Here is a 22,989-nt window from a genome sequence, read left to right as displayed (position 1 = left end):
CCGCAGTTCTGGTGTACTACACAGGCCCAGGACTCACTCAAGCTCAGGGAACACAAAACATTTCAAGGTAGAGACATTTCAGGGAACAAGACCAGCCCCTTTAGGACCTGAAGGCAAAGACTGTGCCTCAAAACACGAGGCAGGAGCCAGCTCTGCATTCCTGGAGCCCCTGCACTGGAGCTAGGCCACAGACACAGAACCACAGAACCACAGAATAAACTAGGTTGGAAAAGACCTTTGAGTCCAACCTGTGACCTAACATTCCCTTCTCAGCTAAACCATGGCACTGAGGGCCTCATCAAGTCTTTGTTTAAACACCTCCAGGGACGGTGAATCCACACCTGCCTGGGCAGACGATTCCAATGCTGAACCACTCTTTCTGTGAAGATTTTTTTTCTAATATCCAGGTTAAACTTCCCCTGGCACAGCTTGAGGCTGCAACTTCTCATCCTATCGCTGGTCACCTGGGAGAAGAGACTGACCCCCCCTTGGCTGCAGCCACCTTTCAGGGAGTTGCAGAGAGCGATAAGGTCACCTCTGAGTCTCCTTTTCCCCAGGCTAAACAACCCCAGCTCCCTCAGTCATTCCTCACAGCACTTGTGCTCCAGGCCCCTCCCCAGCCCTGTCACCCTCCTCTGGATGCGTTCAGGCATCTCCACATCCTTCCTGAACTGGACACAGAACTGGGCACAGCACTCGAGGTGTGGCCTCACCAGTGCCCAGTACAGGGGAAGAATGCCCTCCCTGCTTCTGCTGCCCACTCCATTCCTGATCCAGGCCAGGAGCCATTGGCCTTCTTGGCCACCTGGGCACAGCTGGCTCATGTCCAGTCAGCTGTCAACCAGCACCCCCAGGTCCCTTTCTGCCTGGGCACTGTCCGGCCACTCTGTCCCCAGCCTGTAGGGCTGAAGGGGTTTTATGGCCAAAGTTCAGGACTCTGCACTTGGACTTGTTAAACTTCACATTGTTGGACTTGACCCATCTATCCAGCCTGTCCAGGTCCCTCTGCAGAGCCCTCCTACCTCCAGCAGACCCACACTCCCTCCCAGTTTGGTGTCATCTGCAAATTTACTGATGGTGGACTCAATCCCCTCATCCATGTCATCAATAAAAGTATTGAACAGGACTGGCCCAGCACAGACCCCTGAGGGACACCACTGGTCACTGGCCACCTCTGGATGCAGCTCTGTTCACCAGCACTCTCTGGGCCTGCCCATCCAGCCAGTTCCTGACCCAGCACAGAGTGCTCCTGTCCAAGCTGTGGCTGCAGCTTTTCCAGGGGTTTGCTGTGGGAGACAGTGGCAAAGGCCTTGCTGAAGTCCAAACAAACATCCACAGCCTTCCCCTCACCCACCAGGCAGGTCACCTGGTCATAAAAGGAGATCAGGTTGGTCAGGCAGGACCTGCCCCTCCTAAACCCACGCTGGCTGGGTCTGATCCCCTGGGCATCCTGTAGGTGATGGCACCCAAGAGGATCTGTTCCACAATCTCACCAGGCACTGAGGTCAGGCTGACAGGCCTGGAGCTTCCCAGATCCTCCTTGCAGCCCCTCGTGTGAATGGGAGTAATCCCTTCAGGGATGCCATAAATCCCTTCAGGCACAGCAAGGAGCCCAGTGACAGAGGGGAGGGATGTTAAGAGGCTTCAGAGCAGCAGAGCTCCCCAAAAAAACAAGCACCACCTTGAAATTCTACCTTCCCTAAAGAGGGAGACAGGAGGCCTTTCATTCTGGCCATCCCTGCAAGTCATGAGGTTTGCTGGAGGGCTGAAGTGTCAGGGAACATGGGCATCTCCAGGCTTGGAGCAGCAGGAGGGTCCTTGCAGCTTTGTATTTATACCTCACTGCCCTGCTGCCAGCGTGCTCTGCCCTGACAGGTCCTGCAGGCCTCCAGCAGCACTGAAAGACCCTGCAGTTTATGGCCTCCTCCTGGTGCTCGTGGTTCCCATGCTGCTCCTGCACTGGATCCCGGGATGCTTCCGAGGAGTTTGGATTCCTGCTGGGGCTGTTGTGCTGCCAGGTTTCCCGGGAGGACCAATGGATATCAATCGTGGTAAGAGATTGCTCCACAGCCCTTGCATTGTTCATGTCAGAAATGAGTTTTATTTCTTTCCAAAGCCAAAATACCACCTGCACTCCCCCACCCCCAAACCCCCAACCATAATTGACTAATCCAGCCTTGTCAAACTCCACAACACATTGCAGTGGGAGGGGAAATTTTTCCATGTGGTACATGATAGAATTAACCTCTGCCCTGCACGTGTAGAGGAATTAGCCAAAGAGGAGAATTATGGTGATAGAGCTGTATATTAGTGAGATATTTAGTAATTTAGTGAGATATTTTTAACATTGCTCTTAAAATGCATAGTAATTCCTACTTATGACTTAAAAACTACACACCAAGTACAAGGGGCTGCACTCTGCTGTCTCCCCAAACTGGGGATTACAATCACAAACTGGGAATTTAAAATAAATAATCTGAACGTCCCTAAGTCTCTGTCTCTACAAGGCAAGCAAAACAAGGTCCTAATACCAATGTGCAACCACATTAATGTGCACGTGGTCTTCTGACATTGAGATGAGTATTTATCACAAAATCTATTTAAACAGGTGCATGAAATACGTGGATTTGAAGGATGCTGCAGCAGCAGGCCCTGCCACAACCAGGCACCTCTTGCATTCACCCAACAGCTTCAACCAATGGTCCAGAAGCCACTCAAAGATAATTCCATCCAAAATAACTGCACTAACACTACTCAGGATCCAACACTTCTCCTGAGGTCAGGTCACAAGCAAGAAGAACCATTAGCAGGGCAAAGTACAGAGGACAGTGCTTTGGCCAGATCAGCTGGCCCCTGGCTCTCCCTTCTTGCCTTTTTCTGGTTCCCAGCAGGTGACACCTGAGGGAATTTCGGTTTATTCTGTCATCCTGGCCACTTTTCCTTTCGAAATGCTTTCTTCAGAGTAGTCACATTTTACCTTTATTTCCATGGGGTCATCTGCATCATCTACAGCGAGAAAGGAAGAAGGATTAAAGTTTGGAAATTCTTCTCTGACTTCAGCCACGTGAAGACACAAAGTATCAGAAAATGCTTCTGTTCATAGGCAACAAGAACCATGGAGTCCCAGGATGGATTGGGTTGTAATGGGCCCTAAAGCTCGGGCAGGGACACCTTGCAGACAGCTCCAAGCCCAATGCAACTCCTTGGCCCTTACTCTATTCCAGTATCTGCTCACCTGTATGAGCTGGTTTCATACAGAGTTGGGTGCTGGAGTCAGGGACTCTCAAGATTTTGGCTCTACCTATCCCCAGCAGCATGCTGGGAGCACCACTGAGTCCCTGGTACCACAGAATTGCTGGAAGAACTGCCAGCATGCAGTGGTTATAGCTGAACTATTCCAGTGTGCAACCTCCTGGACACATTCACAGGTATCCATTCCAGGGTTTGGAACAATTAATGCCCTCAGACCAGAGCAGTATAGGAAGTAAGGAATAGTTAAGGATCCCCTCAGCTGCTGCATGTTGAGTTTCTATAAAATAAAGAGAGGCTGCTGTGGCCCACTGTTAAATAAAAAGGTATTTTGTCACTTAAATTCCATTCTGGAGCCAGGTTGGGTGAGCTGGAATGTTCAGCCTGGAGAAGAGAAGGCTCCAGGGAGACCTTAGAGACCCTTCCAAAAGGAGCTCCAAGAGAGCTGGAGAGGGACTGGGGACAGGGGATGGAGGGACAGGACACAGGCAGTGGCTTCCCAGTGCCAGAGGGGCAGGGATGGATGGAATATTGGGAAGGAATTCCACACTGTGAGGGTGGGCAGGCCCTGGCACAGGGTGCCCAGAGCAGCTGTGGCTGCCCCTGAATCCCTGGCAGTGTCCAAGGCCAGGCTGGACATTGGGGCTTGGAGCACCCTGGGACAGTGGAAGGTGTCCCTGCCCATGGCAGGGGGTAGAAACTAGATGGGCTTTAATGTCCCTTCCCACCCAAACCAGGCTGAGATTCCATGTTTTACTGTGAAGGATTCCTCTGAGCTCAGCACAGGCCCTGGGATTTCAATTTTAAGAGCACAGATGCCAAAAGTGACGCATCTGTGTGACTGGAAATACCTAATTAATTAATTACTTCAAGCTCAGCACAGTTTGAGTGTTCTAGCTTTGCCTGATGACTACCTGTTTGTTATCCATAGGGTTAAGCAATACAGCAAACTAGGCCAAAAGGTAAATTTCTTGGAACAACTCACCTCTCCAGAGCTTTGTGCTCAGTGGGAATCTCAATCTCTGCTATGGCTCAGGGCAGAGCATGGTACCAAGGACAAACAAGGATGTTCTGGCTCACAAGAGGCATGGGCAGAGCTGCACAGATTTCTGCACCTTGGAGACACACCCAGCCAGCCTGGGGCTGGGGAGTGTGGGCAGGTGGAGAAGATCTGGCTTTGGGAAGGCATTTCTGCAGCAGGCAGAAGGATGCTCCAAGGGGAGAGGGAAGGTAGAAAAGGCTCAAACTCTTGTTCTCCCACTTGGGACAGCGTTTTAACAGTAACTAGAAGAGCTGTGCATGATGTTGGTATCCAAAGAGGAAAAGCACCCTGGAAAAGCACCCAAAGCCAAGCCCCAGAGCCCTGGGTTCCTGGGGACAGCCTGTGTGCCACAGCACAGGGAACATGGGTGCTGCAGCACCTCTCACCTCTCGTGAGCTGGGCTGTTCTGTGCTGCTCCTCTCTGACCTGTTTCATCAGCTGAAGGTTATGGTCACTGGCTTCCTTGTGGTTCACCATGGGGAAGGGGTAATCCTGACCTGGACAACATGGAGGCAGAGCCTTTACTGGACTCAGCAAGGACATTTCCCCAAATTTAAAACACTTCCATCTTTTCTTAAATGGAAGTGCCTAATCCTCTCCATCAAAGAGATGAGCTCCCACTTTGACATAAGAGCCTTCAAAGATGTGTTAGAGCAGGAGTAAAAGCACAAGATGTTCTGTTACTATTTAAAGCAGCCAAGCATCCAAGATGGATAAATTCAAAGGCAAAAGCCTGGAGTGATCCAAGAGTTTTAGGACATAAAGTTGAGGCAAGAATATGTACTCTGAAATGAGACTCCAATAAAAAAATGTTAATGGAGAGTGAACAGAAGGGAGGCTGTTAGATTCGTCCATTTTCAGAAGAGAAATGGTTTACATTGGAAGTGTGATGCTGCCATCTCAGACACATTTAATTTGGACAGTTAGCAGCAAGAAAATCCTTAGCAAGGAATGTGAATGAATTACCAATGATACACCCTGCTTGCTTCTGCACTTCTTCAGATGCTGTCCAGGGCTCGTAGATGTACTTGGAGGGAAAGTTCTTTAGTATAGGCAAGTATTTCCTACAAAACAGGGATAGTAGGGGGGTTTATAATCCTGAAGGCAAATATTCATATATTCAGAGAAGTGTAAACCAACCTGTGCCATGTTATTATTGCTATTACAATCCATGGGGAAGTTCTGATTCATTCTCCACAAAAGAAGTGGATTTATGTTCTCAAACCTCCATAGGTGATGTCTTCCAAAAGTTAACTTTACAGCATAGAATAAATGGGGTGATTTAAACAGTACTTCAGTTTTGATTTCATCTAAAATGTATTTTTATCCAAAACCATTTCACTGACATTTCATCCTAAACATTAATAAATTTAAAAAACAAAAGTCATTTTCTGTCCTACTCTGTGAGGTACCTCAGCACGGGCTTCTCCTTGGCAATACCCAAATCTAGAGAGGATGGGAGGAAGAGCTGTGGGGAAATGGAGCTGTTTGCTCAACATGAACACAGTGAGCTCAGGAAACCCCCCCGTGCTTTGAGAGAGCCCATCAGCACCTTGGGGAGAGATGAGGAAATGAGTCTCTGAAACAGAGAAGACTCAGAGTGGAAAATAAAACCCATGTGTGTGCAACTAAAGGCTGGCAGGGTTAGATGGGATATTGGGATATTCCTCCCTGTGAGGGTGGGCAGGCCCTGGCACAGGGTGCCCAGAGCAGCTGTGGCTGCCCCTGGATCCCTGGAAGTGTTCAAGGCCAGGCTTGGAGCAACCTGGGATAGTGGAAGGTGCCCTTGCCCATGGCAGGGGGTGGAACTGTATGAGGTTTAAGGTCCCTTCCAAGCCAAACCATCCCAGAATTCTATGAAAAGCAAGAAACAAAGTGCTGACTGGAACCAGGGAAGCTGTGGAGAGTTCTACTCAAATCCTTTAGAAAGAGGAGCCAGCCTGGTGATCAAACACAGCACTGGAGGCAACAAATGCTCACAGACGAACACAAGCCCTGCTCAGCCATCACTTGGAAGCACAGGTACCTCTCTGCTTTCCACGCTTCACTTTCCTCATGAGTTCCACAAGATCATTGCTCTGAGTGCTGTTTAACAGGTGTGTGTGTGTGTGTTTCAAACTGATCCAGTTCATCAGCTCCTGCTGTCAGAGCAGCCTGAGAAGCTCTCAGGGAGATGGTGGGGTGGGGTGGGGTGGGGTGGGGGTGTCCCCTGACCTGATGTAGTTGCCCTGGGGGTCCGTGCGCTTCCCAAAGCGGACAGGGCAGAAGATCCGCGTGTACTGGTGGAAGAAGGCGCTGGCTGACAGCCACATCCAGTTCCCAGCATTGATGCTGTAATCAGCATCTAAAAGCAGCTCTTCAAACACCTGCACGTCAGGGAAGAGAGAGAAAAACACCCCTGAAATGGCTGCATTGCAAAAACTAGACAAAACCAGGCTGGGAGGTGAAGGGTGGGGTTGCTGCTGGAAACACAGCACTGTGGGGCCTGGGCTGCCTCCTCACAGGCACACCGGGAATGCTCTTCACAAAGACAGAAGGAAGCCAGAGCAACCCAAAAACTCTGGGTTTGGGACCTGCTACAGACTGAGCACGTCTCCACCAGTATCCTCATTATCCAAAAATCATGAGGATTTGGGGAAGGGACCACCACTGCACCGAGTGACAAACCAAGAGATTCCATAAACCCTGAGATCCACAGGAAGGCTCAGAACGAAACCCTCCCCTGCAGAACCCTCCCACTGCTAGACTCAGGCTGTGCAGGGTTTCTCAGGGCCAGGCAAAACAGAGGAAAATAAAAAGCCAGCAGTGAACCTTCATTCCCTCTTCCCAGCTGATCCAGAGGTCCCCCCGTGTCAGGAAGCAGGCGACAGCATGCCGAGCCAGGTGATGGATCCAGCCTTCCTGGCGCAGCTGGGTCATGATGGCATCGATCCATGGGAACCCTGTCTGTGCCTGCAGCAGAACAGGAACATCAGCCCTCCCCTCATACACTGCCTTCACAGAATCACGGGATGGTTTGGGTGGGAAGGGACCTTAAAGCTCATTCCAGCCCCTGCCATGGCAGGGACACCTTCCACTGTCCCAGGTTGCTCCAAGCCCCAATGTCCAGCCTGGCCTTGGACACTGCCAGGGATCCAGGGGCAGCCACAGCTGCTCTGGGCACCCTGTGCCAGGGCCTGCCCACCCTCACAGGGAGGAATTCCTTCCCAATATCCCATCTATCCCTGCCCCTCTGGCACTGGGAAGCCATTGCCTGTGTCCTGTCCCTCCATCCCTTGTCCCCAGTCCCTCTCCAGCTGTCCAGGAGCTCCTTCTGGAAGGGTCTCTAAGGTCTCCCCAGAGCCTTCTCTTCTCCAGGCTGAACATTCCCAGCCCTCACAGCTGGTCCCTCAAACTGCCAGCAGGGACCAATGAAGGGAAGAGGAAAGCCCCGAGCTCCAATGCAGCTGCTGTGGCCGTGCCTCATTTACCATTTTCCATTTGTGGAGCCTCTCTGCATCCTTGTACCAGGAGATCTGGAGGCAGATGGGGTTCCCAGCCATTTGGGTGAAGTTGGGGGTTGCTGATGCTACTGTATAGAAGAATTCCCTCCACAGCAGCTGCCCTTGGAGTGACAATGGGGGCAGAGAGTGGTGCTTTGCCTGCAAAAGACACAAGGTGACAGCTTCAGTTCATACATATCATTGCAGCCTCACTCATTTTGTGACTGTCAGGCCCATAAAATAAAGATTAATCTGACTACAATACTGGTTTCGAGGCACTTCAACATTCAAGTCAAGGCAGTCAAAAAAATCTGAGGCAACGCTGTCTGGCCCAAAGCAAAGCCAAACTGCCAGACCTCAGTGTTACCTCAAACATTCTCCATCTACCTTCCAAAACAGTGTCACACTGCGATTTCTTACACCAAACATGTGTTTATTAATGTGTTAACTGAATTCAGGTGGCTCAGCCATGTCTCAAGAGATAATCTTAAGATGGAGGTTCAGGAGGACCTTGGTTTTCTTGGGTTGGTTTCAAGCTCACTTTTTCTTAAGAATCATTAAACAAGTTTTCTGAACATGGTTTTGGTTTATGCTACAATTTAAACTTGTCTAAGACAAAACCAGTTGACTTCCAGAAACAAAACTGCATGAACTGATCAAAAACTGCCCTTAACCACAGAATCACCAGGTTGGAAGAGACCTTCAAGATCACCGAGTCCAACCCATGCCTTAACACCACCTCAACTAAACCATGGCACTGAGTGCCACATCCAATCTTTTCTTAAGCACATCCAGGGATGGTGACTCCACCACCTCCCTGGGCAGATGATTCCAGAACTTTATCACTCTTTCAGTAAAAAATTTTTTCCTAACATCCAACCTAAATTTTCCTTGGTGCAGCTTGAGACTGTGTCCTTGGTTGCTGTCTGGGAAAAGAGACAAAGCCCCCCTTGGCTGCAGCCACCTTTCAGGGAGTTGCAGAGAGTGGTAAGGTCACCCCTGAGTCTCCTTTTCCCCAGGCTAAACAACCCCAGCTCCCTCAGTCATTCCTCACAGCACTTGTGCTCCAGGCCCCTCCCCAGCCCTGTCACCCTCCTCTGGATGCGTTCAGGCATCTCCACGTCCTTCCTGAACTGGACACAGAACTGGGCACAGCACTCGAGGTGTGGCCTCACCAGTGCCCAGTACAGGGGAAGAATGACCTCCCTGCTCCTGCTGCCCACTCCATTCCTGATCCAGGCCAGGAGCCATTGACCTTCTTGGCCACCTGGGCACAGCTGGCTCATGTCCAGTCAGCTGTCAACCAGCACCCCCAGGTCCCTTTCTGCCTGGGCACTGTCCGGCCACTCTGTCCCCAGCCTGTAGGGCTGCAGGGGGTTATTGTGGCCAAAATGCAGGACTCTGCACCTGGACTTGTACCACCAGACAAACGAACTAAAATCCTTGAATTTCAGGAAGGTTTTCCTGGGCTTCCATGCTGATCCCATGTCTGCTTGCTCCCTATTCATAGAACCATGGAATGATTTCGGTTGGAAGGGACCTTAAAGCCCATTTTGCTCCACCCTCTGCCATGGGCAGGGACACCTTCCACTAGCCCAGGTTGCTCCAAGCTCTGTCCAGCCTGGCCTTGGAAACTTCCAGGGATCCAGGGGCAGCCCCAGCTTCTTTGGGCACCCTGTGCCAGGGCCTCCCCACCCTCAACAGGGAAGGAATTTCTTCCCAATATCCCATCTAACCCTACTCTTTCAGTTTGAAGCTTCCCCTTGTCCTGTCACTACAGCCCCTGATGAAAATACGAATTTAGAATATGAATATCCTGTTTCTAAAACTTAATTGGGAAGAGCCACAAACACTCACAGGTGTTTCACACAACATGAAGCCACTCCACAGATTTCATGAGACACTGTGAGAAGACATTAACAAAGCAGCATTTTTGATACACCAAGTCTCTACCAAGATGATCTGAGTGTTAAATCCTGCCTGCCATGCCAGACATGTCACAGTTTTGGATTTGCTTACCTTGGAGCAATTATTTGCTTACCTGAGCATAAATGTTTGACAACCTATAAAAAAAGGTCCGAACTGACAGACAGCCCATACTGAAATATGGGCTCAGGCCTGTGGTGCTTGGAAGAAGCGAGTTTGGGATTGTCCTTGGTTTAGTAAAACTTGTCACCCAGCCCTGAAATGAAAACAGCAATCTGGGTTCAGGGAGCACAAGATTACAAATGTCCAGTAATAAACAGAGGAAAGCTCTTGGAACTGGCTTCACTATCACAGGAGCTTGTTTGATGTAATGCCTGGAAAATACTCCCACTTCCCAGAAATCAGGGAGAACAAAACCTGAGCCCAAGCTGCCACCCTCCTCCAAGCCAAGCTGGGCACTGACCTCAGCCCACCTGGAACCACCACCATCCCCCTGTGTTCCACCAGGGCTGACCTGGTCAGTCAAGTGTTGCTCCAGGCGCTGCAGCCCTTCAGTCTCCCCTCCTCTCCAAGGGGAAAGACTCTCTGAGGAAATCTTCAAATCCACAGGGAGGGGCACCCTGTAACACTCAGCCAGGCCTGGCTCAGGGGCCCTACATCTCCTGAGGTGAGAGAGAAAACTCTTTGAAAGGGGCAACAGGAGCCAGGAGAAGGAGGCAGCCCCTGTCCATGGCACACGCCAAGTCTCCTCTGTCACGGTCCAACCAGAGCACAGGGAATGAAAGCACAGCCAGAAATGCCAGGCTGTACTCTCCTGGGGAAGAAGAGCTCATCCTGCAATTGCTCCAGGGAATTCTAGCCTGAACTGGGGAAAGAGGAACAGTCCCACCAAGTTACAGTACTCAGGGCAGCTGCAGACCCACAGCTCAGACCCCTTTTAGTTCCCACTCCCTACACAAGGCTCAGAGATAGCTCCTCTCCAGTTGCTCCCAGCTGTCACATCCATCCCTAGGAGGGAACTAAGAGCCTCCTCAGACCCTAAACACAATTCTGGTGCTGCCTCCAAAGGCCACTCCAGATCCTGTGCGTCTGAGGTCACTCTGGAGAGGTTTCACAGAATCCCAGACTGGTCTGGGTGGATGGGACCTCAAAGCCCATTCAGTCCCACCCCTGCCATGGGCAGGGACACCTTCCACTGTCCCAAGTTGCTCCAAGCCCCGTCCAACCTGGCCTTGGACACTGCCAGGGATCCAGGGGCAGCCCCAGCTTCTCTGGGCACCCTGTGCCAGGGCCTCCCCACCCTCACAGGGAGAATTCTTCCCAACATCTAATCCAAACCTGCTCCCTTTCAGTTTCATAGGGAAGGAGGCAGATCAGCTCCCTGGGCCACCCTGGCTGCTCGTTGCTAACCAAGCTGGGGGCTCCCCAAGCACACACCCCTGAGCAGCCCCCCAGCATCTCCTCAGCCTCAGCTGCTGAGGCTTCCCAAGGCCTCTGCCCCCCGTAAGGCTGGAAGAGCATCAGTTTGGTTTTTCTTCCCCACCTTATAAAACAGATGAAGAGGCCCAAGGAAGTGTTGGTGGTACAGAGATTTCTCACAACCCAGGAATGAGCTCAGACATCAACAGATGTTTGTACTCACCGGGACAAACCTGAGCTCAGCGTGCTGCAGACACCTACAGAGGTGGGGCCAGTGCAGCTCTCAGAGCACTGACATAGCTCAGGCCTGCTGGGAAGTATGTGAACCACTTCTCTCTCATCAGCATTAATTTTAAAAGTCCAAACAAACAAATTAGGCAAGAAAGGGGGAAAAAAAGTGCTAGAAAAAAATATAGGAACTTATATATCCCAGTACTTACATGAGTCCTGTCATCAGACTGTTTGAGGACAATACTCAGGAGTTAACAGGACTCCCCCAAGATGGGAAGACCCAAGCCTGGGTTGGTGGCACTGAGCTGAGGCCATGCAGGAGGAATCTGATACTGAATCCCAAGGACCTGCAGTCCCATCCCAGCTCTCTCCTGCCCCAGTCTTACCTCCCTTTGGATCACTGACCTCTCCTCATGCAGAGCTAAACACAAGACATCCTTGACTCTGAGCTTCTTCTCAAGTCCTGGGAGACACGAGCTCAGTCCCTCTTTCCCATACAGCAGAGGGGAGGAGAGATTTAAAGCCAGGAGGGAACAGTAGGATTATTCCACCGAACTTCCTGCATAAAACAAACTACAGTGGTTCACCCAATTCCTGTCCAAAATCTTGAGAGGAATGTAGAGCATGCCTTTGAGTAAATTCCCCAGGCATTCCTCTGTAGGAGTTTGCCATCTCTTAAAAGCTTTTCTCAAGGTGCCTTGCAAAAGCTTAAGACTTTTATGGAATCACAAAATCATTAAGGTTGGAAAAGACCTTTAAATCATTGGATCCAACCATTATTTCATGAGGTGTCCCAAATGGTGGGAAATCTGCTGCACAAATACCAAAAGAGCTGAGTATCAGACCATTCCACCATCTGCTCTCCCCTCCTAACAACAGTCACATCCCCTGTATATAGAATCTATAACCCTCCACGCATAGAAATAAAACAAGAAAATGTCTAAAATGCATCGTTATCATTTGGCCCTGGCTCTTCTTTTGGGCAGAGAAAGAGGCCCAGCAATTCCCACTCACTGGCTGATACTTACTGGAAGTCTTCAGCTGTGAGGTTTCGGACAGGCACCTCAGGGTCACCAAGCAGAGACAGAATGTGAAGGAACCTCTTGTAAGTTAATGGGGGACTCCCACCATTTAGGTCCAAAATGCTAAAAAAAAACCCAAGATCACTTTTCACACAACAGAAACCAAGGAAGAAGCTGGAGCTGCCAGTGGACAGGAAGGTGACATCAGAGGCTGTAACAACTCCATCAGTGCAACTGAACGTGGAAATTACAGATTTTACAAGTAAAACTCCCCTGAGTGAATGCACATCCATCTCAAGAGCAGTTTCTCAAGACCTGAGACAACAAAACTGGGATCAGGATTCCAGCCATGGTTTCACCTGTACAGCCACACACAGGCAGGACACACAGGACAGGGTGTGGGATGCCTCTGGTGTCACAAAAACCAGGTTCAGGGCAGTAAATAACTGTTGTTTGTGAGCAATCACCTGTGCAAACAGCTTGAATTCAAGACTGCAGGTTACACACATCCATTCATTTCCATAATTTTGGGGTTGTGCACAACTGCAGTGTTAGGGCTGCTTTAGTTATTCCTATTTTCCTTCTTAGTAATTTCAATATTTTCAGTCATTCAGCACTGAGTAACAGCTTGGATCCAAGTGGGTCCAGATACCAGTGAAAGTTGATTTGAAAGATTTTGAAAAAATCTGACACCAAAAATTCTTTACCACATTTAACAGAACTTTTACGAGTCCTATTAAATGAGTTAGAGAATTTCTTCCACTCTGTTTAAAAGAGTAAGTTTTTAGGTGAATTAAACTGCCCAAAAGGAAAAAGCTAACCAGCTCTTTAGGCTGAAATCCTGAAACCTGTCCCAATCTCTTCTGTTCCTTCCAACAGAGGAGCACACAAAGTTTCTCCAGCAAACAGCACCATGTTCACCTCAGCCAGTCCAACTTTCTCCAAATGAAAATCCAAGACACTTGGAGTTTTCTCTTCTAAAATTACCCCCCTGGAGACACGTGTGGGTTTGGGGCAGTCACGTACCGCTGGGTGTTGTACAGGCTGTGGCCCACCAGGGAGAGCACCTCAAAGCCCAGCTCTGCCCCCAGGCGCCGGATGTTGGCCTCCATGTCCTTGTAAAAGGGCTCCATCTCTGCATCCAGCGTCACTTGGGTGATATTCCACTGCTGGACGTGATCCCTAAGAACGGTCTCATACTCCCCTTGAATAACCAGCAAGCAGGAGCCCAGCTGGCCCAGGTTTTTGTGAAGATCCTCAAGGGACTGGAGCAGGAAGTGCCAGCGCAGGGCCCCGATGTGCATGGAGGAGGTCAGGAATGCTGTGTCCAGGATGTACACGGGGTACAGGGCCTCTGAGGACTCCAGGGCAGCCAGCAGCACTGGGTTGTCGTGGAGCCGGAGCTCCTTCCGGAAAAGGTGAATGGTGCGATGCAGCATCCTGGCTACAGGGGGAAGGGAACTCCTGGAATTCAGGATACCAAATCCCTAGAGAGAACAAGGTCAATTAACAATTGGAAATAGAGCTCAAAACAAACTCCTCTGCAGTTTTTACCACAAACCTCTTGCTTTGATAAGTTTTCATGAGAGAGAAAAGCAGGAACAAGACCAAACCTCTCCTCTGGCCCCACCATTCAGCAGCAGGATCACCACCCAGCTCCACAGAGAATGGTCTCTGCCCCAAATGAGTCACTCAAATCCTTAAATTAAATCCCTCAATGAAATTACATCCCAATAACACTCACCAGAAGGAAGGAATCAAAACAGATGGAGCTGCCAGAGCTCCATTTAGTGCACAAACACTTTTTAACCCCACAAATGTTGCTGTCAGCAAACCCTCTGGAAGTCATCAGCTGATTTCAAGGAAGTCCACAGGAGCAATCAGCTCATGAGACCTGGTACAATACTCCCTCTGCCAGGGGATTTTAGTAGGAGACATCTGAATTTATGGACTTCACAGAATCCCAGAGTGGTTTGGGATGGAAGGGACATTAAAGCCCATCCAGTTCCACCCCCTGCCATGGGCAGGGATACCTCCCACTAGCCCAGGTTGCTCCAAGCCCTGTCCAACCTGGTCTTGGACACTGCCAGGGATCCAGGGGCAGCCACAGCTGCTCTGGGCACCCTGTGCCAGGGCCTGCCACCCTCACAGGGAAGAATTTCTTCCAATATCCCATCTAACCCTGCCCTGTGGTAGTGGGAAGCCATTCCCCCTTGTCTTGTTCCTCTAGACCCTTATCAGAAGTCTCTCTCTAGCCCTCTTGGAGCCCCTTTAGGCACTGGAAGGGGCTCTAAGGTCTCCCCTTTTCTTCTCTAGGCTGGACACCCCCAGCTCTCCCAGCCTGTCTCCAGAGCAGAGCTGGGTGTGATAATGACACAAGACTACTCTTGACTCATACATTTATTCCCCTTTGAACCCCTTCAGCTGAGTTCAGAGGGTTGGCAGGAGCGCTGACCTTGGGTCTCAGGATGAAGGTGCTCAGAGTGTGGGAAGCAGCTCCCAGACTCTGGCTGCCCTGTTCAGGACAATGGACTAAGTAGGTGCCGGGAAGCAAAGGAGGAGCCCAGCTGCCACCTCGTGTCTGCACTGAGCCCAGCAGCACCTCCCAGTCTTGCTCTTCCGTGGAAAACCGGGAAAGTTCAATGCCCACCTCCAGGTGGGTCCCCACCTGCTGCTAATTTCAAGTGTTACCCCCAGAGGAGAATTAAGAGATTAGGGATTAGCGAAGAACCAAACAACAATCCCTAATCCAGCTCTGCTCTTCCAGCCAAACAGCTCCACTCACCCCCTCACCCATGGCTGCCCCGGGTGACTCAGCGCTTGTCCCGGCTCAACCCACATCCAGCAGCTTTTGCAGAAATCTGATTTGCTCTATTCCCAAACACATATACTGGCAGCATCCAGACAAACCCGCTGTGTTACAACCCCCCAAGGAGGGCCCCACACTCACGAGCACGGGCTGCAGCCCAGTGCGGGCTGGGATGTGTGGGGTGCTCTGCCCTGCGCCCCAGCTCGGCACGGCCCTGTACCCACTTCCTGGGAGAACCGGAAAAACAAGGTGACTCCCGCTGCTCAGGGGAGCACCCAGCTGGCATTTTTGGGTACTAAACCATGCAAAGCATGCTGGAAGAGTCCCCTGCACCCTATGCACCAGCTAGCCTCACTGAAGGACTGCCCCAGTCAGGGGCTCCAAGGCCCCCACAGCCTTTGGGGCTGTCCCAAGCCCTGTAGCTCCACATGGTCTGCAGGGTCACCTCAAATCCAGGGCCCCACAGCCCCATGAAGCCTGTGGGATCACACTCACCCAGTGCTCCTGGGTCCCACACAGCTGGGACTGCTCTGAGCCCAGTGCCCCACACAGGCCATGGATGGCCCCAAGATGTGTCCCTGGGCTGGGGCCCATTCCATCCCTTCTAGTGGTGGCATCCCTGCAGGAGCAGTGGGGAGCAGGATTACACCATAACAGGGACTGGGCACAGGGCAGGTGGGCTCCAGGCCAGGGCCTGGGTGGGCTGCAGGGCCTGGGTCAAGGGTAGCTCTGGGGATTCCACTAAAGATTCCACTAAAGGGGACTGGGGAAATCAGAGCTGGGGCAACAGGGATTTCATTAAAAGGGTCTGGAACTCACTGGGAAGGGAGGGAGCCCAGAGACAAAGAGCTGTCAAGGCTGGGTGAGGAGCTGGGATCCCCTACTGGGTGGGAAGGAATGGGGAGGGGGATCACTTGTGCAGGCCATGGGTGGTGTCAGAAAGGAACTGCACCCTTGGACACTCCTGTCCTGTCAGGAAGAAGGGAAAGATCCTCTGGGATGCTAGAGAAGGTAGAGCAGGTGCTGTCTGTCATTGACCTCATGTTGGGATTTATCCACTGCTACTCTTCCACTTCTCCATGAACCAGTGACTCGAGTCCATTCACCCAGCAAGGCTGGGCAGACTCCCTGCCACATCTGGATCACATGTGTTCCCCAAAAATCAACCAGGCAGGCAGAAAATACACCTCTCACTGGATTCATCCCTACACTTTGGGACAGGCACATCAAGACAGAAAGCAGGAAAAACTAGGCCTTACCTTGAGGGTTGCTCAGCTGACACACCAAGGTCTTCACAACACGTCACCCCAAAGAGATGAGGTCACACAGTCACTCATCCTGGCTCTCTCGCTGCTGAGCATTTCTCTCACAGGCAGGGATGTGCTGAAGGGATGCAGGGGCTGTCAGTGGCACTATCCAAATCCCACCGTGGTGCTCCTGTTCCTACAGGCATCAAGAAATTAGCTGCCCAGGTTTAAAAACCCCTAAATACCATAAACACATGCACTGAGGTGGATTCTGCATCAAAGATGGTCCAAGGCACTCAGGCTTTTCTGTAATTCCCAAGAGAGAAGGAGGAGGGTTGCAGGCAGCTCCCCTCTGGTCCCACTGCTCCCTGGAGCCAGCAGAGCCAGACAGGGCAGGGACAGACCAAGGCCTAGGAACTGGGAAGAGAAACTTCAGTTTAATTTCCTCTGTGGGGCACTCTCCACTGTCAAATCCAAACACAGATGCTCCTTGACTATATCCTGGCTGCTTCAGAAGCAATAGTAAAACACTTAAACGCAGGTGCCGGACACCTGGAGAGAGCAGCCCCACACCTGCTCTCTGAAACCACAGTCTGGGCTTGGAAAGTGGACTAATTATCACCGTTAAGTTGTTTAATGTTATTCTGATTTGATAGGCTTGAGAACAATTCTTCAATTATTAGTAATTCTGGGATCTAAGACGGCATTTTTTGCACAAATCTGGTTCTATAATCCCACTCTCCACACTGAGCCAGACCTGAGGCTACTGTTGATTCCAACCTCTAGGTTCTTTTCCCTGCTTGAATACTTTCGGTGGTAAATACGGTACTGGATACAGCTTTGATGCAAGAAAATGGCATTTTGAGTCAAAGTAGGAAATAAGTCCCAAGCCCACCCAAGTGTAGGGGCTTGACTGGGGCTTCTACTGCAGCGAGTTGAGAACCCCTCCCCAGAGTCTCTACCCATGGGGAGGGAAGCGGGGTGCGGGAGACGGCCCGGGGCTCCAGGATCCCCTGCCCGGGCCCCTCAGACGGGCGGGCAAGTGGCGAGGAGGGAACGAGGGAGGGCGGCCCCCGTCCCGCAGCAGCTGGGGGCGAACGGCCCGGCCTGGTCCCCCACCTCCTCCCTGGGGTGGCTCCCAGAGCCGCCTTTACCTCCTTCCTGCGGGCCGGCGGGCGCGGCGCCGGTGCCTCGCCCCACGGGGCCGGTTACACAACGCCGGAACGGGCGGGTTATATAAGAACCGTTCCCAGCGGGCCCCTACCCCCTGTCCGCGGAGGTTTAACGCGGTTCAGGCTGGGACGGTCCCAGGGCCGGAATGTCCCAAAGCCGGGGCTCCGGAGGGTCGCGGGACGGCCCCGGCCCCGCTCCCGCCTCCACACCGCAACTCCGGGCCGCGCCCCCCGAGCGGGTCCCAGCGAGGGGCGGGGCCAGGGTTCCCGCCCGCAGCGCTCACCCAATGGCAGAGCTCCTATTCGGGTGAGGGGCGGGGCTGAGCGCCGGCACCGCCCAATCAGCGCCCGAGCTGCGGGCCGGGGGGCGGGGCTGCCCGCCAGGCGTCCGCCGTTGCCAGGTGATAGCGGAAGTCCCGCCCCCGCCGCGCGCCGCCTCACGGGCCTGGGGGGCGGGAGCGCGGGGCTCGGTCGTTGTGGGCCGTTAGTTAATTAGAGTGAGGGGGTAATTAGTAAGTAGAGAGGGTGGAGGTTGTTCTGAAGGGGTTGTGTAAGGGCTCTAGGAGCGGTGAGGCTGTGGGTGGTTGTTCCTATCTGTGGGAAGAGGGGTGCAGCTCTTGTCCGGGTGCGGGGGTAATTAGGCTGAGGGGTTAATTAATTAGGCTGATGAAGGGGGGTGAAACGCTTCTTCAGTGGGCATAGTCAGGCTAGGGGTGCAGTGAAACTGAGGGGTGCTCGGGCGGGGGAGTCCGTGCTAGTGGTGCCTGAGGGAAACGATAATCCCTGGTGGGGGAAGTTAGGCCTGGGGGGGTCCCACATCCTCAGCGTGGGTGGTTAGGGCTGTAGTGTGTTATAGGGACGGGTTCCTCTCAGGGCGGGCTGGCGGGTGTCCCCGTGTCCCTGTCCATGGGGACTGGGGGGGCAGAGCAGACCCCTGCTCTGGGAGTTTGCTGTGGCCGGGAGTGGCCCGTCCCTGGGCAGCTTTCGGATTCCCCCTGCACAGGAAGGGGGAGATGGGCCCTTGGGGTGGGAGGGGGCACTGATGGGTGGCTCCAGCAGGGCAGTGTGTACCCTAACCATGAAGGGACGTGGCTGGTCCTGGGGCAGATGCTACAGTTCCATGAGGGGTTTAGAACCTGGTCGTGGCCTCCCAGTTCCTTAGGGTTTGTTAAACCCCAGAGTTTATTAGACTCAGCTGGGGACTGAGGAGATGGCATGGATTATAAAGAGTCTCATTCCGCTCCTCCAGCAGGTGTGAGAGCCGCTCCAGGAACGGGTTCAGCCTCTCTGTGACTCTGGTATCACATCAGGATAACAGCTCAAAACCCACATCTGTAGCCAAAAAAATTTCTCAATACAAAGGGGTATTTTAAAAAATCCGGGTTTGTCAGGAGTGGAATCCGGTGTCCGAGCTCCAGCACCATGCAGAGAGCCTCGCGGCTGACACGGGAGCTCTCGCTCCTGGCTACAGAGCCACCTCCGGGCATCACCTGCTGGCAGAACGGGCAGCTCGATGACCTGCGGGCACGTACGTACCTTGGGGGCTCCCAAAGGCAGGGCTGGGCTGCAATTTGCTGCTAGGTCTGTGCTTGCTGTGTGCTCTGGCCTTTATAGGCTATGTGGAAGTGTGGGATTTTATTTTCCTTTAAACACAGCTTGGCCTGTGCCTTGGGCTGGTCTGCCCTCAGTTTTGATGCTGTGGAGGGGAGCTGGTCTCACATAAGATGATATTTTTTATTCCTGGATTCTCCCCTGTGAGGGTGGTGAGGCCCTGGCACAGGTTGCTCACAGAAACTGTGGCTGTCCCATCCCTGGGAGTGTCCAGGTTGGGTGAGGCTTGGAGCAACCTGGGATAATGGAAGGTGTTCCTGGAACTGGGTGGTCTTTAAGGTCCCTCCCAACCCTTAACATTCTATGATTCTGTCACCTGAGCAGCTCTGTAACTGTGGGAGGTACGTGGGGACTGCTGTCAACGAGATGATCTTGAAGGTCCTTTCCAACCCAAACCATTCTGTAATTCTGATTTTGATGTAATTCTTGTATTTTCATCTTGCTCCTAAAGAAATTTTAGGAGGTGTGGACACACCATATGAGAAAGGAATATTCAACCTGGAAATCATAGTTCCTGAAAGGTAAGTGGACACCCGTGTGAGGGTGGGCAGGCCCTGGCACAGGGTGCCCAGAGCAGCTGTGGCTGCCCCATGCATGGAAGTGTCCACAGCCAGGTTGGATGGGGCTTGGAGCACCCTGGGCTAGTGGAAGGTGTCCCTGCCATGGCAGGGGTGGGACTGGATGGGCTTTGAGGTCCCTTCCCACCCAAAGCAGGCTGTTTGGTTAAGTAGTTGGTGTAGTCCTGCTTTCAAGTGTGAGTAAACTGATGTAATGTATTTGCTGTAAAGGCTAACATGTGGGTCTTTCCTTTATCCTCCCAACAAGGAATGGGGTTGAGACCCTTTTTTTTAAGGAATGCAATTTTTCCAGTGGCTGATACACTTATTTTGCATTGAACATCAAAGATGTGTGATTAAAAACCTAAAAGTGCATGATAAGACTTTTGCCTCCTCATACTGTCCCAAAGCTTTCTGGAAAGAGCTTGTTCATCAGTACAAAGTTTCTTATGTTGTTCCCTTGTGGAAGTCTATCCAGGGAAGTGCTGCTCAGACACAGCTGGAAGCAGCAAAGGCAGAGCACTGCCTCCAAAGATTTGTGGGGAAGGGTGTCATGTAGGGTGAGAGGAGGAAGCTGTGGCATTGCTTGGGTGGCAAAACAACTGGCCTACAGAAATAACAGTAACTTTGGTTTCTTAATGCTTGTGCCTTCAGGTACCCATTTGAGCCACCAAAGATACGCTTCCTGACCCCCATCTACCATCCCAACATCGACTCTGCTGGGAGGATTTGCCTGGATGTTCTTAAGTTACCCCCCAAGGTAAGACAGTGCTTGGGTGTGGGTAAGTGAGCCTGGGCAGGATAATGACCTCCTTATCTGCTTCTTGTAAAAGCCTGATTGAATGTCTGTTTACTCCTGACTTATTTACAGGGAGCAGGGAGTGACATTTTTGAGTGGCATCTCATTTGTTTAGAGCCAGAACATGACGTTCTTTGTTCCATATAAGTTTCCAAGGTTTTAAGGATTGGAGTCAAAAGGCTTTAGGTCTGAAAATGAGTTGCCCCAACACAGCAGAGATCCAGCCCACAGAATCATGGAATCTCCTGAGTTAGAAGGGACACGCATGGATCATTGGGGCCATGAGTTGGATTTGCACAGGACAGGCCCAGAGTCCCACCGTGTGCCTGGGAGCTTTTTCCAAATGCCCTTTGAGCTCTGGCCACCTTGGAGCCATGAGCACTGCCCTGGCTGTCAGCTGGGCTTCCTTGGAGCCTTGTGTTGAGAGTGGGTCTGCTGTGTTCCATGGGGCACTAGGTGCTGGAAGTCCAAGGCAGCTGTGGGCAGGTTGGGTTGAAGTGCTGTGGGTTCTGAGGTGTCTCTGGACTGCCATGTGCTGGTTTCTCTCTCTGAGCTGCTGCTCTCATCCCATTTCCTTACAGGGTGCATGGAGGCCTTCCCTGAACATCTCCACCCTGCTGACCTCCATCCAGCTGCTGATGGCAGAGCCCAACCCTGATGACCCTCTCATGGCTGACATCGTACGTGAGCTCCTCTCCCTCTCTCCTGGCCATGGACACAGGTGGGGAGGGAGTGCAGGGCTGGATTTAGGCTCAGCTTCTGCTTCACTTGCTCTGGATTGACACACTAGGAGTGTGGCCTGACCTGGATCAGCTGGGGTGTCCCTGGGCTTCCCTGAGGCAGCTGAGGCCAGAAGAGATGGTCAAGATTTTGTTTTCAAACCATTCTCTTCAGTGCAAATGGCAGCATGAGTTCTTCAAGCAAACTAAATGGATTTTACACTTTCTGCTTGTTGTGGTTTTAGTGTGCTTTTAGGAGTCCTAAAGCCAGACTTGGTGCCAGCTTCTTGATGACAGGTATTCAATCAAATCTCTGTCTTTGTCTTGCTCTTCCCATTTAGTCCTCGGAGTACAAGTACAACAAGCAGCTGTTCCTGCTCAATGCCAGGGAGTGGACTGAGAAATACGCAGGGCAGCTGAGAGTAAGGACCACGCTTTGCTCACTGGGTGTAGCTCCCTCTTGGTCTACAGTCCTTTTGTTTCAGTTTCCTTTTCACAGTTGCTTTGTTCTGTCCTTCCTCCCCTTCTGCTCTGTGTTTTGGATCTGTATTTAATTTCATCATATTTTTTTAAGCTCATTACATTCTCTCCTTCCAATTAAATGCTCATTCACTAAAAACTGCTGTGCTGCTCGAGGAGGAAGGGCAGATGGATAAACTCTTCCCAGGGATCCTGCAGCCCTGTTCTCCCTCATCTGTGTTCCCTGGTCTCCCTTATTCCCTGGTGGAGTGCAGCCTTCCTCCCATCACCCTTCCTCTCTTCCTGCCTCCTTTCCTCTCCCTCACCTCATGAATGAGTTTCCTAAAAATAAACCACACTTAAGCAGATCAAAAACTGCCCAAAAATCAGTTACCTTTGGGCCTTCTGCCTTCCCTAGGTGCCTTCCCTCCCTGCACCTTGTTTGGATAACACCCTTTCTGGGATGAGGCTATCTTCCCTGCAGGAGCCCTGGCAGTCGTGCTCACTGCTCCAGCTCTGAACCCATTTCCAAGTTCACTGTGGTTGTCAGGAGGGCACAGAGTGAAGCCATCCCTGCCCCAACACACGGAACCCTGGAGCAACCCAGCTCCTCTGTGTGTGTGTGCCACTGCTCTGCTCAGTCCTCCTGCTCTCCTCTCATCCCCCTTCCTAAAAACCCCAGCAGCGGGAGCAGAACAGCAAAGGCTCACTGCATGAGAGCCAGAGTACAGTCAGCTCTTACTTTGGTGGAGCACAGGGCATTCCAATGGCTGTAAAATTAAATTATTCACAGCTCTTTTATTTCTTGGGTCATCACAGGCTTCCAAGCCTTTGGAAGAGAAAATCGTCCAAAGTGAAACAAGCGCCAGCAGTGAATCGACCGCGCAGAAAAGAAAAGGGGTGAACATCAGCAGGAAGGAGAAGAAATCCTGCCCAGATTCCTGAGGGGAGTTTGTTCTCTTGGGGCTGTCACTGTCCCCTTCCCCTCACACAGGTACAAGGAAAGAGTCTGCCTTTAAAGGGCTGCACCAGCTTTGGGTTTCTGGTTCCTTGGCATGGTTTTTTTTTTTTTGTGAAAAGTTCCATTATATTAATAAAATATAAGGCTTTTATATCTGTTTTTCCATTTTGTTGAGTGGAGGTTTTGGAATATTCAAAAGAAAAGGAAAACTGGAAGCACCACTTCAGCTTCCAATTTCCAGCTTTCAGAGACATGGGAATAGCACCAAGAAGTTCAGTTTCTGT

The 22,989-nt window shown here is 51.7% G+C and overlaps 2 protein-coding genes across 7 annotated transcripts; one reads left to right on the top strand and one right to left on the bottom strand.

Annotated features, from left to right (window-relative positions):
- Window positions 1–2,078: 2,078 nt before the first annotated feature.
- Window positions 2,079–13,858, bottom strand: LOC138098915 (cryptochrome-1-like). Its single transcript, XM_068995834.1, has 10 exons — window positions 13,398–13,858; window positions 12,378–12,494; window positions 10,214–10,361; window positions 9,815–9,955; window positions 7,762–7,932; window positions 7,103–7,243; window positions 6,506–6,657; window positions 5,258–5,355; window positions 4,678–4,788; window positions 2,079–3,006 (listed from the first exon to the last, which is right to left on the bottom strand). Exons 1-10 carry the CDS (start codon window positions 13,808–13,810, stop codon window positions 2,915–2,917), a joined length of 1,584 nt encoding a protein of 527 aa, XP_068851935.1. The 5' UTR covers window positions 13,811–13,858; the 3' UTR covers window positions 2,079–2,914.
- A 4,181-nt stretch (window positions 13,859–18,039) lies between these two features.
- Window positions 18,040–22,843, top strand: UBE2T (ubiquitin conjugating enzyme E2 T). Of its 6 annotated transcripts, none has more exons than XM_068995698.1 (7): window positions 18,040–18,111; window positions 18,849–19,127; window positions 19,662–19,731; window positions 20,422–20,527; window positions 21,148–21,246; window positions 21,627–21,707; window positions 22,564–22,843. In XM_068995698.1, the coding sequence occupies exons 2-7, from the start codon at window positions 19,022–19,024 to the stop codon at window positions 22,687–22,689; spliced, it is 588 nt and encodes a 195-aa protein (XP_068851799.1). In that variant the 5' UTR covers window positions 18,040–18,111; window positions 18,849–19,021; the 3' UTR covers window positions 22,690–22,843. The 6 variants fall into 6 exon arrangements, with proteins under 6 accessions (XP_068851799.1, XP_068851801.1, XP_068851797.1 ...); XM_068995700.1 differs by lacking the exon at window positions 18,040–18,111 and adding an exon at window positions 18,124–18,149; XM_068995696.1 differs by lacking the exon at window positions 18,040–18,111 and adding an exon at window positions 18,125–18,167.
- The last annotated feature ends 146 nt before the right edge of the window (window positions 22,844–22,989 follow it).

This window comes from Aphelocoma coerulescens, chromosome 26 (genome assembly GCF_041296385.1).
Source record: "Aphelocoma coerulescens isolate FSJ_1873_10779 chromosome 26, UR_Acoe_1.0, whole genome shotgun sequence".
Lineage (NCBI taxonomy): Eukaryota > Metazoa > Chordata > Aves > Passeriformes > Corvidae > Aphelocoma > Aphelocoma coerulescens.
The sequence above is the reverse complement of the archived record's forward strand: the minus strand, read 5'-3'. Positions and strand labels throughout refer to the sequence as shown.